This window comes from Melospiza melodia, chromosome 3 (assembly GCF_035770615.1).
Source record: "Melospiza melodia melodia isolate bMelMel2 chromosome 3, bMelMel2.pri, whole genome shotgun sequence".
NCBI lineage: Eukaryota > Metazoa > Chordata > Aves > Passeriformes > Passerellidae > Melospiza > Melospiza melodia.
Window position 1 is genome coordinate 102,158,498 of NC_086196.1, and position 14,853 is coordinate 102,173,350.

Below are 14,853 nucleotides of genomic sequence, written 5' to 3' on the forward strand. Positions count from 1 at the left end.
TGCCCTTTTAGAGACAAGATTACCCACTACACTCAGGGTTCCTGGGGGACCTGCCCCTCTAATTACATTTAATCACTATTTTCCCTCACATTCCCTATGGATTGCAGTACCTTCTTCAGTTTTCAGCAAGCTGAGCAAAGGTTTTCTATGGAAATTGAAAGCTCGTGATACCAGGATCCTGTAAGCAAAGACCTACTAAAACACTATGACATCTCAAGGAAGGAGGTCAGGTATTCCTAGAGATGACCCAACTTTTACAACAGTTGGCTGCTGGTTCTGCTATTAAACAGTAATAAGCATTTCCTTGTTTTTTTTAATGTCTCTTGTATCTGAGAAAACATTGAGCTACTTTGTTCTTTTTACTGTTTATTTTCTACAGCACAAAACTCACTGTTTCCCATTTCTTTTCCAGGAAGACTCCACCGAAGACTCCTGAGCTGGCATGAGTGTAGGAAAAAACCCTGTCATATTTCTGTTGTTTTATAAGAATGCCAGTTTAACTCACATAGATGAAAAAACAGCAGTAGAAAGATTTTCCTGGCTAAAGCTACTCGGGGTTGGAGTTTTTCCCTGGAAGAGCCTTTGTGGAACTATGTCCTGTGTGCCCAGGGTAAGGGTGTTTGTTGGGCTGAGTCACGCTGCCCTGCAGAGTTGACGTGGCCCTTGGCAATCAGTAGGAAGCCCAGATAACTGAAATGCTCCCATAAAAGCAGACTTTGTGGACACAAGCTGTATGTGAGGAGGTAGACTGACAACAGATCAAGTGAACTATGCTTGACTGACTCACAATTTCCTCACCTCACCAGCTCTGCTGCCTGTTCTTACCCACAGAGCGATCCAGACTGCCAACACCACAGTTCACAAGCCCAGCCACGCCACGTGCCTTGGGGAGATTTGCTATGCTTTAAAGCAGCCTTTCTTCTCAAAGTCTCCAGAAATCACCCACTGAGCCTCCTACAGTCAGCAGGAGAGGAGGTTTCTCAGGCTGGACTGGCGTTGTCACTGCCACCATGGGGTTTAGCAGAAAGGTGACAGTCAGAAAAGGAAGCAGCAGGAGGCAGCCTCATGGCTGTCATCCTTTCCTTCTGATCCACAAAGATGAGGCAGCTCTAGTTTATTTTTCCCAAGGGGAACAGAGGGCTTTGCTGTTAATACAAAATGCAGCAGAACGGTAACAACATTTAGCTCAGAGATAATGTCAATAAGGTAGAAAATCAAACAGTTTGTTACTTTCCCTGCGTGAGCAGATAACATGACTCTTATCATTGCAACTGGAAAACATTACAGTCATGAGAGGGTGCATGGCTCAAATGTCACTTTGAGGGTATGGCTTTCCCCAGCATCTCTGACACAATTAATTACTGGCTTTGAAAGTACCTCTCTGGTGCAAGAGAAACACAGACCCGAAGTTTTCCGGGCTTCCTGGGCAAATGTCAGCTGAGGGGTAAGCCAGCTCTACATAAAGGTCATTTCATGCTAAGCCACTGATGCAAAATTTCTTCTTAAAGCTGCTCTGACCAATTCACTGAGATGAACTCAGTGGGGCAGCTCCCTGACTCAGTGAAGATGCTGCAAGAACAGTGTTGTGAATCTCAGCAGCTGAGCACTGAGGTTAGTCCTGCACAGCTGGACTTGGCTCTGGCTCAGTTTGCTGACCAGGACTGGACACATTTCAGCAGTGAGTGGATCAACCCATGATTCATACAAGGGAGGCATGGAAAATTGTATCTATGCTGCAGGACTCACCTTCAGCCTCAGGCTGATTCATAGGGCTAAAGAGGGGAAAATTAGTTTACCACTAAGCCTGTAGGAAGGGTTTTCCCCTCAAAACCAGTGTCTGTAGTTAATAATCACATACAGCTGCTTCTCTTCTGGGGAATCCTTTTCCTTTTGCCTTCCACTCTCTTCCCACCCCCTCCCATCTGTTTCTTTGCTAGTGGAAAGAGGTTATATAGATACTCTCAGGTCCAATTCCAGAAGGTCAGACTACCCAAAGCAAACTGAACTCTGGGCAAATCCAAACTTTCCAACTCAATTGTGAGTGGTTGCAGGAGCCATGGAGACACTCCCAGCCAGCTGGCAGCAATGCTGAGGCAGGAATGCCATCCTCAACCCACACAGATGAGGATTTTTTTCTGGCCCAAGAGCAAGTAACAGAAAGCAGAACCCTGGGGAGGACAGGGCTAACACCACCTCCCTCCTACAGCCTCTACAATTTCCTCACCTTTATCCATGTGACTAAATTCTGCAAGCTCAGTCCTTCTGCCGTCTGGATCAATACACAGCAATCAGTTTTACATTATGTTCATGATCTCTTTGCTCACTTTATTGCTGCTGTGTTGTATTTTAGAGATTAGGAGTCAGGCAGACTCCAACTAATGTGACACCCAGGGGAAAAAAAACCAGAAAAACCCCAAGCCACCATGTTTTGCCCAAGAGGAGCAGCTGAGCACATTGGAGGCTGCAAGGCACAGAGATTTCTTTGCTGTGTAAGGGAAAATATACTATGAAAATATTGTGAGTGACATTTACAGGTTGCTGGAGGGAAATCCCCACTGGCTTCCTAATAAGCATTTAATATTTAACATAGTTGTGTTTTTTGACTGCTTTTGCTGTTCTAGCTTCCTATGAAGTCTGTTTGAGCTGTGCTAATATTAACTACATTAAGCCAAGGATGGAATTCTGAAGCATGAGAAGATTTATCTTTATTTTCCAAAGCATGTCTATGAAAGGTATAATGGATGGTCACTGACACTGAAGCCCACGGTTATGAAGTAATAATAATATCAAACTAGTTTTTCTTTCTGGTAGTGTCACGGTTTTTGCTCTTTAAACTCAATTTTATAAAGGGTGAGCACTGGTCAGGACATACACATCTCTCAAGGAAGTCATCAAGGAGCTCCTGATCCTGGTAATACTCATTTGGGATTTACTGGCTGAGTCCGCAGAACAAATTGTACCAAACCAACCTCTGCCAACCTTGACCACCAAGGAGAAAACAACATCTTCAGCCCAGTCTGTCTGGGTCAGCACCAGACACAAACACGAGTCAGTAGCTGCAAGCCCAGGCGTGAACCCGTGTAACCCATGGCTTTCCACACTCGTGCCCATAGCCACATGCTTATGTTATTAAATACAGCCGGAATCGCTGTTGTTAATTAATCAGAGTTTCCCTGTTTTGCTGACTGGCACAGCGCTACGGCCGAGAATTTAAGCCTGTTTAAGGCACGATCAGGCACGAGGCTGCTGCTGCTTCAGTGCGACCCAACGCGCCCCTCTGTTCCAGCAGCCTCTGTGGCCTGAGGGAGAACTGCAGCCTAAAATATAAATCTGACTCAAACCGGCTGCAGAGCACCCGCGGGGGGGGGCTCGGTGACGAGGGCTCCCAAATGCCGGCACCGCGGGCCCCCACGGGACCGGCACCGCAATCCCACCGCGGGCAAGCGGCGGCAGCGCGGCCCCTTCCGCCGGCCTCGGCCGCGGCTCCTCCCCCGGGCGGCGGCAGAGGCGGGGCCTGGTTCCTCCCGCCGCCGCCCGGGCCCTTCCTGCGCCGCCCTGCGCGGGGGCACCGACGTGTCGCGGCGGAGGAGCCGCGCTAGGCCGCGCATCCCGCCCGGCGCCTCAGGTACAGCGCGGGGGGCCCGCCCGCCGCCGGCCCCGCCGCCTCCCGCCCCCGCCCGCCGCCGGGGCTCCCCCGGGGAGCGGCCGGGAAAGTTTAATTTCCCCGGGTGCCCTTTGTGTGGGCGGCCCGGGCGGCCTGGGCCGGGCGGCGGAGCGGAGGGACGCGAGGGGAGGTGGGCGGGGGGAGGCTGCCCGCGGCCCGCTTTCCCTCCTTCCCTGCAAATGCCCGTCCCGAATTTCCATGGTAACCCCCGGTGGGCAGCGGGCGGTGCCCGGCGGGAGGCGCGGGGACGGCGCGGAGGTGTCGGCGGGAGGCCGGGCCTCCCTCATGCGGTCACTGTCCCGCAGGTCCCGGCAGCATTCCCGACCATGCCACGGGGAGAGATATGACGACGGCCTCCGGGAGATACTCCTGGCGTGTTCTCCATAAGGTATGGCTGGCTCGGGAGCTAACGCTTAGAGCAAGTATTCAGTGTTTGGCGCATGGCAGCCAGGAGAGACTGGGATGTGGAGCGCTAAAAGGGCTTGTTGGTTCCATAAACCGCGATGGTTCCTGGGTTTGTAGATGATCCTAAAATTCTGTGATGGAGAGATTAATTTCTTGCATTTCTTTACTGTAATTTTTCAAAGACGATATGTGATGTTGAGAGAAATACACATATGGGGGTATAAAATACCAACCTTCTGCAATCCCAGCAGAAACTTTTCCCTTCTGACTGCCCAGTTTGGGCCTTAGTATGTCGCTAAGTCCCTTTTTCTTCTCCGTTATTCTTGTACTCTCTAAATACTTAGGATTTCTGTTAGGACACAGAGTTATCACAATCCAGCGTAAAAAAAATATATAATGCCTGTTTTAAAGTTCATCAAAGTAATTACTGGGCTACAGATTTGCTTTTTTGTTGTTTTGTTTTGGGTTTTTTTTTGAGTTTCTAGCATAGGTGGTGTATTGACTTTCCTGTCTTACCTGTACTGATGAAGTCCTGAATGAGAAGTCCTATGGACTTGTGCAGCTGTTGCTGTGCAACCCTGCAAGAAGTTGCTGTCTTACTCAAAAACCCAAGTGCAGTGTGTTAATTGTTGTAGTGGCTGCAGTAATTACTATTGTGACATGGGAGTCAGTGTGACTCTTTGACAGACTGTAGTGCAGACAAAAGGCCTTGAAATGCTTTGGGCATTAGGTTGGTGTATCTGTTGGGTAGGAGAACAGTGCCCAAAATGGACTGACAGACAGGAGATCCACGGCTGTTCACAAAAAAGTCACTGGGCAGCCTCACCAGTGAGGGCAGGAGGTTGCACAATGAGAAGCATCACTACCTCTCGTATCCCATTTGCCAGTAACAAGATCTGCCCCAAGTGTCCCTCTGTCTTCAGCACTATCTTTCTCTCTAGTGGGAGTCTGGCATGGGAGGAGAAGGAGATGCACATTTCCAATGTTGAACAGAAATATTGTTTGCCTGGACATGTCAGGCACTGCTAGAAACGAGTGGAGAAAGCTGAGTGCAGGCTTCTCTTTGGCAGTTTGAGCAGGAAGAGGTTGGGAAATGGAATCATGATCATGTAGGTGTTGTTTCTGTTTCTTCTTTTGGGGTAGCAACTCTGTGAATAAGCCACTTCTGCTTTCCTTCTCCAGAGTGTGGGGAAAATGAGGAGCTGTGAGTCTGAGGAAGAGAGAAGGCCCATGAACATCATATTGTCCTTCCAGTTGAGAGGCTCACAGTTTTTCTTTGGTTTCCTTTTTTTTTTTTTGTTTTCCCTTCACACTTTGTTTATTCTTGTCTTGTTTTATGAATGGAGCAGAAAGAGTGAGCAGGTGAGCATGAATGTGGATGTTCTATGTATAGTTTTCTGGGGCCTGATATGAGTAAGTCCAAATCATATTTACCAGCAAATCTAGGATTTGTCTTAATATTTCTAGCTTTTTGCACCCACCTCACATAGATACTAGATTAAAAAAAAAAAAAAAAAACAAAACAACAAAACTGAATATTCTCAGCAGAAGGTAAAGAATTGTTAACATGGCTCCTTCATACTCAAAACTGACAGGTCCACATACTGATCAGGTGTTCCAAGTTACTTGTACCTAATAGCTTGAATAGCCCAGCTTTTTCTCTGTCAGTCTTAATTTAATTTTTCTTTAATTTAAAAATTTAATTTTTCTAAAATTTAAAAATAAAAGGGTGCCCTTTTGGATGTGTGTGGGTGTGTGTTAGGGCTAGATTATTAGAATTGGGGTAGCATGTCTGGCACTTTGCAATATGTTGGAGAGTTCCCATCATTTTTATATAGTCACTGTAAGACTGTATACAGCAGTATGGACTTTATACAGCAGTGTAAGACCTTCTTGGTTTTTGGCATTCTAGGTGTAGCATGACCACGCTGGGTTTTATGCCGTGGAATTATTTATTCTTTTTGTCAAGGGAAGCTGTTTAAGGGATGAGAAGGAAGTGATGTGAATAGAGGTGATCAGTTTTGTTTGATCTTCTGTTGGGCAGGTATTAATACCACAAGGATGGATGTCAGCAAACATGGATGGCATGCTCTGTTGCTCAGCAGGTTAAAGTTTGGATGTTCTTGTTTGCAGAGTACCTGCCCTGTAGAGTGACAGTGGACTGGCATCCTGTGTCAGGACTTGGTGTGAGGTGCGCTGGGCCTGCTTTTTGATAGTCTGGCTGCAGCTTTATGCACAATGGCAAACTCTGGAGTCTTTTTATTTGGCTCCCTCATAGCCACTTCCAGTTCAGGGCTTGGATAAGGCTTTGGAACACACAATTCCCATGAAAATTCATCTTTTTAGGGAGTTATTTTCTGATGAACAAGAGCCTGGTCCTGCTGAAGATGGCAAGTGGAGGGGCTGTACAGGGATCGTGCTGTTGACACAAATTGCCATGAGCATCTTGGACTCCTTTTGTCACGTCAGGACCTCAGTGTTGGGATTTTTGCTGGGGCTGGTGCAGTTCTTCTGCCTTTTCTCCACATGTCACTGCTCTGCAGTGTCTACCTTTACCAGACTTGTGGCAGGAATGGCTGCTGGGGCTCCTTGGTCTTTGTTCAGCTGTGTGGACATCCCTGGAGCTCTGTAAGATGCTGGTATTTCACTGTTTGCCAAGGGGATAGTGCACACTGTAATGCTGATGCCTGGAAAAAAGAGTACAAAGAGACTTCATTCTCATCTTGTGTGATAGTGTGGGCAACTAACCACAAGGCCTTTTCTGACACATATTTTTACTGCTTTGATGATTGTTTCCGAACAATTCTGACACCTCTGGTGTGGAAGAACTGGGTGCATAATGACCTAAATAGCTGTAGGTAGGTCTGTTTCTCCAGCACAGAATCTGCCTTCTGATTTCAAATTAGTGTTCAGCGTTGGGAGGTTGGGTTTCCAGGTGAGAGGAAGTACATTTGCTACAGTGGGAACATCACAAGTGTTTAGGATAATTGTTTATTTGGTACCTGAATGAAAGTGAAATGCTACTTCCCAGATAGTTTATCTAGCAGGAGATGAATTGCTTTCCAGTTTTTGACAAAATGTTTACACTTGTGGATTTTATTAAATAACAAGATGTTATTCAGTGATGGGACCTTTTGGGATAATTCTTTTCAGAGGATTTTATTCCTGTGTTTAAAGAAATGAAGCTCAGCTAAAGCTTTTTAATTTTTTTTTTTTAATCTGCTGTTTATGTGGCTACAGCTGGGAAGGGCAAAAGAAACCAGTACAAAATGTGGTAATATGAAAGTCAGATGTTGTTTTATCCTGGCCTTGTAGGCTACCCATGGTGCTTTGCAGTGGAGATGCAGCTGTTCTGTTCTTTCTTTGGAGTCACTACTGTTTTTTCTTTCTCTTTCCCTGTTTGAGGAGAGTGTTTTGAGATGTTCTTATGAAAGAGACAATTCAAGGGGAGGGTGGTGGCATTACTCTTTGGGCTATTCAAGAGCTTTTGCTTTTCCACAGTCCCCATTCTGCAGTTTGGTGGGAAAGTAGCACAGTCTGAGGAATTACAGAGTCTGCTGGAGCATAAGAGCAAGTGTGGCTAAGCAGGACTGATGGGAAATGCAGATAACTTGTACATTGCTTTCTTGTTGGGTTGATTTCATCCCAGCAAGGCTAACCTGGGTGGTCATCAGTGATGCTAACTTTGCAGAGAGGGTACACCCTCAGTGTGAGAACATGAGACTGGGGATAATGTTGGGGTGTGCAGAATGCACTCAAATACATGGAGTTTTTTTGTGAATACCAATACAGTTATATTTATTAGGCTCTCAGAGAGGCCAGGCTCATGTGGCCTCCTCTAAGTTGTGTGAAGAGGTTTTATGTTGGAGTGTGCTCCAAATGCAGATGGCCTGCCATGGGGACAAATCACAGCTCTCCTCTGACTCTGGCCTCATCATTGCCCTGAGAATCATAATCTTCCTCCCCTGAAACCCCAGGGTGGAAGTAGGTGCTCAGAAAGAGCTTGGCTTAGCAGAACAGCTCCCACAGCTTTAACCTCAGTCTCTGAAACTGCTTAAATGTTTCTGCTCCAAGCTAACCTTGGCTCCCCTGCTGCAACAGGGGTGTCTGTCTCAGGGCACCGGGGGCAAGCATGGAAATTTCAGCCCGAGGAATTAGCTAGTTGCTAAAAAAAGTGAAAGCTTGCACTAGTGCAGTCTGGCTCACATTGTCTTACAAAGGTGCTGTGTGCTTGGCTGGTACCATGGTTTCCCTGTTACAGGGTGAAATCCTGCTGATTTAGAGCTGTGTAATAATACATAAGGAAAGCTCAGCCTTTGAGGACAGAGTAAATACGTTAGGCCAATAACAGCATGCCATTTATTAGCTGTTGAGGTCCTGGAAGCAGTCCCTTGTGTATTTTTATCTTTTAGTTCTATTTCAGGTATGCTTTTCTTTAATAAATATCTTTAGTATTTATCATATCTTCTAGAAATGGTGCAATATCTTGCTTTAGCTTGACTTGTGGGTGACTTCTGATAGTTTTCTATTCCAAAGCATGTTAGGTAGCCAGAAGAGTGCTTGAAATATTTTAATTTCACTCTGTTGTTGCCAAAGCCGCGACAAGCAGCAGGGACTTTAGAATGCCATTTGTGTTCACAGAGAAACTTCTCCTGCCTTACCTTTGGGATGCAGAGCATACCCCTTGAAGAGTGCCTGCTGGTGTCCAAGTGTGGCTTGTTGTGGACAATGGGGAACACTTGAAGGAAAGCTTGCTCAGTGTTGCATGTTCAGTTGGAACCCTGAGGGCTGAGTGTCTCTTCCTAGGTGTCACTATTTTTGAAGCTGAAATAAAATTTGGAGAGCAGAATCTATAAATGATATTGGAAAAGCAAAGCATGTGAATAATTACACTCAGAATATGGGAAGGCAGTTTCTGAAGAACTTCTGTACAAGTCCTGATACTTAGAAAAACAAGCACGTTCTCCAGAGTTACAACCACCCTGTGCTGTCACTTCTGAGTAATACACTTTATTGTTGTTGTGCTCTCTTCCAAGAGCTGAAACCTCGGATGTGAAACTCCAAAGTCACAGTGCAGTCATCTCAGAAATAGCCTCATGTGATTAATGCAGTGCTGCCTCACAGAGCTGCTCTTTGCTGACTCTGCACTGCCAGGCCTGTGGCTCTTGCTCCCCTCACCACAGTGTTTTGTTCGTGCTGTGTTGTACAGCTGTGTCATATTGTACTTGCTGAGCATGTCATTGAACAAGAATGTGTTTAAAGAGGAGGCTGTAAGTTGAAATACAACTCCTTGTGTGCTCAGACTGTAGGAATACTGTCAGTTCAGATCATCAAAGCTATTTTTGTTGTTGCCGTGGCTGATTTGGTTTAACTTCAGTGGTATTAAGTCATTACAGTGACAGTGTAATTTAATATAATATTTTTAAATAAGGAAATTAATACAGTGTGTAGAAAACAGATGTGATATATTGAAGGCATGTTGCAAGTAGAGCCATAATCCTGGGTTCCAGGCTCCATCACTACTTTTGTGTCTAACCTCTAAATGTTTTCTTAATTGCATTAGTTTAATACACATTGCTAGACAAAATGTGAGTAAATTATAGTGATTACTGGAGAGAACACAGTTGATCTAACCCATTTTAATTGTATATAATTTAAACACTGATGTCATGAAGTTACCCAGTTGCATATTTTTACTACAGCCATATGTTCTTCTAAGTAAGAGACTCAGGGGACTCACCATAATTGACTCTGCACAGTTAATGCAGTTAACTGCATTTACCTGCCTGTCATTTTGCACAGTTAGTGCAGTTAACTGCTTTTACCTGCCTTGCACTTGCATGGAAAATAGAATGAGTTAAAATACTCTGCAGAAGTTTTGTTCTGTGTTAACACTGAGTTTCAGTTTTTTTGGTATGTTTAAATCAGCAAATTTGTTTATTTTTGTGTGTTTTAAAATGTTGATTTAGGGGCTAGTTATAGATTCATTTGTCTATAAAATGTTTAGTAGTGGAGCACAAGGAGCTGCTGTTTTGCTGGTGAAGAAATTAAAGGTTTTCAATTGTGGGTAAGGTTAGTGTACAGAGATGAGTGTAGGGCAGGATTTTTTGCTTTTATATGGGCTTGGCACATATTCCTTTGTAATGTGGATTTAATTCAGGTACTGTTGCCCAGTTTTCTTTGTCTTTCTGAAGTTATACTTTGTCGGTCAACTTAAGGACTGCATTTTGAGGAATGCCTGGTTTTGGGCAGTGCAGAGATGGTTTTTTTTTCCTGTATAAATGTGGTTGTTCATTGGGGTTAATTATCCATAAGGACCTGACTTATGAGGGTACTAGAATAGCTGCTAGCTATGAATAATTTAGTACAGCATCAGATTGCGTGCCACTTAAGAAGGCCTCTGCCTATGAAGCCTTGTATCTTGTTGAAATACACCCAACAGTATGAAGGTTACTGCTTGCTCTGGTATTTTATTGTACTCTTTCCTTTCTATTTTAAGATTTCTCATTAAATATTTCATGATGATAAGTAATGAAAATACCTGTGCAAGAGTAGGCCAAGCTTGTTTTTGAAATGCTGAGGTGTTGAGCTACCCTTCAGTCTTAACTTGTCTTTGAAATTTGTTTTAAATCTTCGGCTGGCATCACACAGATAGCGTTTTCTCCACTCAGATTTATGTAGTTGAGACAATTCGTATCCTAGACAATTCTTTGAGATGGTACTTCATTATGGAGAAAGCAGAAAGGCTTAATGAAAGGCTTGCAAGAGTCACAAGATTTCAGTGCTTTCTACAAATTGCTCGAGTTGCTCATACATCTGACTAGAGCAGACTGTGGCTCATATTACAGAGGCTTTTTCAGGAGAAAAACTGCAAATACAGCACTTTGAAGCAGTTCCAAGTGCAGATAAATTTACTGTATGCCTTTAGGAGACTTGGTCATGGCAACATAGCACTGGATGTGTTTTTTAAGAATGCTAAAATAAGTGTTTTATCATAATATACTAGATTTTTCACAAAACCACCCCAAACATTTGAGAAGACTTTAATTGAGAAGTTACTTTGGAAATGTCCAGGGAAAAACATAAGCAATAAAAGTAGTAGAGAAAAAGGTTTTTTGGGGGCTTTTGGGGGAGAGAGATTAATGCTTTATGATATTTAAGGAAGATCTGTCAGATGTCTGGAAAGGTTTTTTTGTCTGAATGCTTCTGACTGTTCCCATTCTCTGCTAGTAAATTTTCCTTACTATTGACCTCTTCATTGGGATGCTCTGTTATAGCTGAACATCTCTTTTAGAATTGCTTTGTAGGACACTTTTAACAAAGTAGAACCTGTTCCTTTTCTTTTCCAAATGAGATTTGTAATATATATGCTGCTGCTGGAAGCTGACAGGGTGAGATACAGCCATCCCTTGGTGCCTGCTTTAGCACTTGAAGATAAAATTGGCCTTTAATCTTTTTGTGCTCCTTCACAGGGTAGTGAGTTATTGAAGTGTCCATTAAGGGTTAGTAGTTAAATGCTAAGATCTTGCTAGATGTGTTTAATTTCTCCTTAAAGGTGAGGATCCAGATGAGTCCCTTTGAACAGGCACTCCTTGAGCTGTGCAGTTTTAATAAACTCTCCAACCCTAATAGTTGTGTGGTGTGCTACTGTCTGATACTTTGATGGAAATGCAGTTTTGTTTACAGATGGAAAGAACTCATTAAGTTCAGCCCTGGTGCAATATTTTTAAGGCTATTTATTTTCAAACTGGGTTCTTAAAATTGAACTGAAAATTAGTGGGACTTTCCTTACTCTGGAGCTTTTTGATCTATGATTTGTCTTCTCTGTGCAAATACATTATGCTGGAATAAATTGTACTTTACTGGGCAGCCATAAAAGTTGAATTGTCAGTTTTTCTGATTCAGGTACAAGGTTTCCTGATATTTGAGAGGAAATTCTATTGTGAATGTATGCAGTGTGGCTGCAATAGTTATGGCAAGTAAGGAAGAAGTGCCTGAAAGACTTTTTTTTTTCTTTTTTTCCCAAATGTAACATTTTGTTGTTGCTGTGCCCAGGAACAGGCTATCCTCCAAACCTACAGGTGTGTGAAGAACAGACTATGAAGTTACATTCTGCCTTTTATTTTTGTGTTTAAAATAAACTTTCTCCTGTTGTTAAAATGTGTCAGTTGAAGTATTGCAGTTAAAAACACTACTGGAGTGTCATTGTTTTGATACAGTGTCTCTCCAGAGCTTTATTAAAGCCTTGATATCTGTTGTTTCCTCTTTAGCTTTTATCAAGTGGTGATTTTATGCAATGGCATCAAGCCACAGTTCCTCACCAGTGCCTCAGTCGAAGAGCAGCGATGCTTTCTTTAAAAAGGAAGCGGACGCCACGAAACGCTTTCGGCCTGTGCAGTCCCTGCCGGACGTGTGTCCCAAGGAGCCCACAGGTAATGCTGCTGTGCAGGCACAGAGCAGCTCCATTTGCTGAACCATTGCCAGCTATCCAGTAATATTTCTTGTATGCTGGGGTAGTGTACTAAGCCATAGTCTTCCAAGCATTCTGTGATTCTTTTTTATACTGCCCAGTGTCCCTTTGGAGCAATAGGAGAGACTATTTGCAGCTTGTTTTAAGATGTCCCCATTATAGGTGGGACTTTGCTTGCATCATTCCACATTGCAGCTATGATCCATACTCCATGTAAGAAGAGGGTGTAGTCTGACAGAGCTGATAGCAGATGTGTCCAGTGTGCTTGGAGCCTGACTGCATTCCTTCTGGGAGACATCCCAGCCCTTCTGCAGGAAGAAGCAAGTGACCTGCCTGTAGTACTGAGTCTCTGGTGCTGTTGTTAAACCAGATTTTGGTCATGGTTCCAGCTGTTGTGTTGCACTAAGGCTTAGTTTACACAAAGGAGTAGGTGGGATGGGATCTTAAGAATTATGACATATAATGCTAATTGAATTGCAGCTCTCATTCTGATCAAGATCAGATTATTAGAAATGTGTTTGTGCTTGGAATCTTTTTCTCTTCAGTAGAAACGAATGTTGAACAAAATCTGTTTAATGAGCGTCAATACACCACTTCTGTGTTCAAAACTTGAGTTGGTTAATCTCACAGAAGAAATGCAAAGTGAAATGTTGCAGGAGAGCATCATCAGTCGTTTGCATAGATAATTCTAATCAGTATGTAATTGGTGAAATATGGTTTGCTTAAGAACCACATTTTAACAAAAGCTTACAGCTTTGTTTCTCACCCTAACAAACTGTCTTGTCTTTTGTGCTGCAGGCAATCCCAATAGCTTACATGAGAGCCCATCTCTAGTTGTGGATCAGCAAAGATGGACTATTTATCATTCCAAAGTCAATCTCCCAGCAGCACTAAATGATCCTAGGTTAGCAAAAAGGGAATCTGATTTCTTTACAAAAACATGGGGAGTGGACTTTGTGGACACTGAAGTCACGCCTTCATTCTACCTCCCACAGATCACCAAGGAACATTTTGCATCATACCAACAGGAAATCACTCCGGTAAGAACCCCCAATTAGGTGCACATAGTCCTAGGAGCCAGAAAGAGAACCTTCTTCTAATTAGATTATCCTGGCTAGTAGCCCACTGTACAGTTAGTTGATAATCAATTTGCTTTTTCAGTGTTGTTTGGGTCTTCATTAGACATTTCTGGTTTTATAATCTCAGAACCCATCGTGTGGAAAATGCTCTCTGAATTGTCCTGAGACAATTTCATGTTATTTTTAACTTCTGTTTCTGAGTACCAAGCTCTGCACCAGGGCTTGCAATTCATATTTATTCTTTCTGGTTGTCAATCCTTTTTTCCTGCAAGGATTTTTAAGGATTGGGCTCTACAATGCACCATAGCATTCTCAGACCTTTGGATCAAATGACTACATGCTGCAAGGGTTGGCAATATTTTTAGGAGTCTTCAGTCTAAACATTGAAACAATTTATACATTAACTTCTCAAACTATAAAGAGGCCTATTGTCTTGGTGATTTCTTTTGTAACAGGGAAGTGTAAGCTACACCTAAGGACACCAGGACCAGTAGGAGACTTCTACAATCTCTTAAAAATACAAGTGTCAGTAAGTGTGTAGTATTTTTTTTAACTGAAAGAACATGTAGAAGTCTCCTGTTGTTCTCTGCTTCCTTGGTTTGTAACTTCCTTTTTTTTTTGTTGGTTCAGAGTTAGCTGCAGGAAATGTTACTTGTGTAATTATAGTTAAAGACTGTAGAAGGGAATTGTTTATAAATGAACTGCAACTGAACTATTGCCTTTAACTCACATATTCAGCATTTAAAATGTTTTAATATTTCATCCTTTAAAATTAGTACTTCATGCAGTGACTGCTAGATGAAGGAAGGTTTTGAAACTGGGACCTGAGCTGTGATATATCTTCTTGCAGAAATCTAGTTAACATTGGTGCTCTTTGGAAACATAATTTATCACCACTATGGTCTCTGGTGGTTTTTCAAATTCGAAGCTCAGCATGATGAAACAAGATATGTGGTTTCAGCAAGGTACTCATTAGTAATATGTGCAAGTAATTTCTACTTTCATCCAATTTGATTTAGCAATGAAAAAGGATTCTTTGTTAGTGTGATTTCTGGATTAGTCAGCAAATAAGTGTTTGTATATGTAATTACAGTTGATCTGTAATTGTATATCATTATGTAGAGAAGTTATTACACCTCTTCAATAATGTCTGTGTTCATTTTCTCTTGAGATGTAAAGATACAGGAAAAAAACAACACATCCACTATAGGTAGAAGTTTTTAGTACCTTTCACC

General features: G+C 43.0%; 1 protein-coding gene across 2 annotated transcripts in view; it reads left to right on the forward strand.

Moving 5' to 3' along the window:
- The first annotated feature begins 3,544 nt into the window (after positions 1–3,544).
- Positions 3,545–14,853, forward strand: part of VPS54 (VPS54 subunit of GARP complex) — a 48,410-nt gene continuing 37,101 nt past the window's right edge. The window contains exons 1-5 of one of the 2 annotated variants that reach the window (XM_063152329.1): positions 3,545–3,625; positions 3,970–4,052; positions 12,340–12,501; positions 13,338–13,443; positions 13,535–13,579. In XM_063152329.1, coding sequence (XP_063008399.1) covers positions 12,366–12,501; positions 13,338–13,443; positions 13,535–13,579 — 287 coding nt within the window. In that variant the 5' untranslated portion in view covers positions 3,545–3,625; positions 3,970–4,052; positions 12,340–12,365. Of the gene's footprint in view, positions 3,626–3,969; positions 4,053–12,339; positions 12,502–13,337; positions 13,580–14,853 lie in introns of both variants that reach the window. The other variant, XM_063152327.1, reaches the window with a different exon arrangement.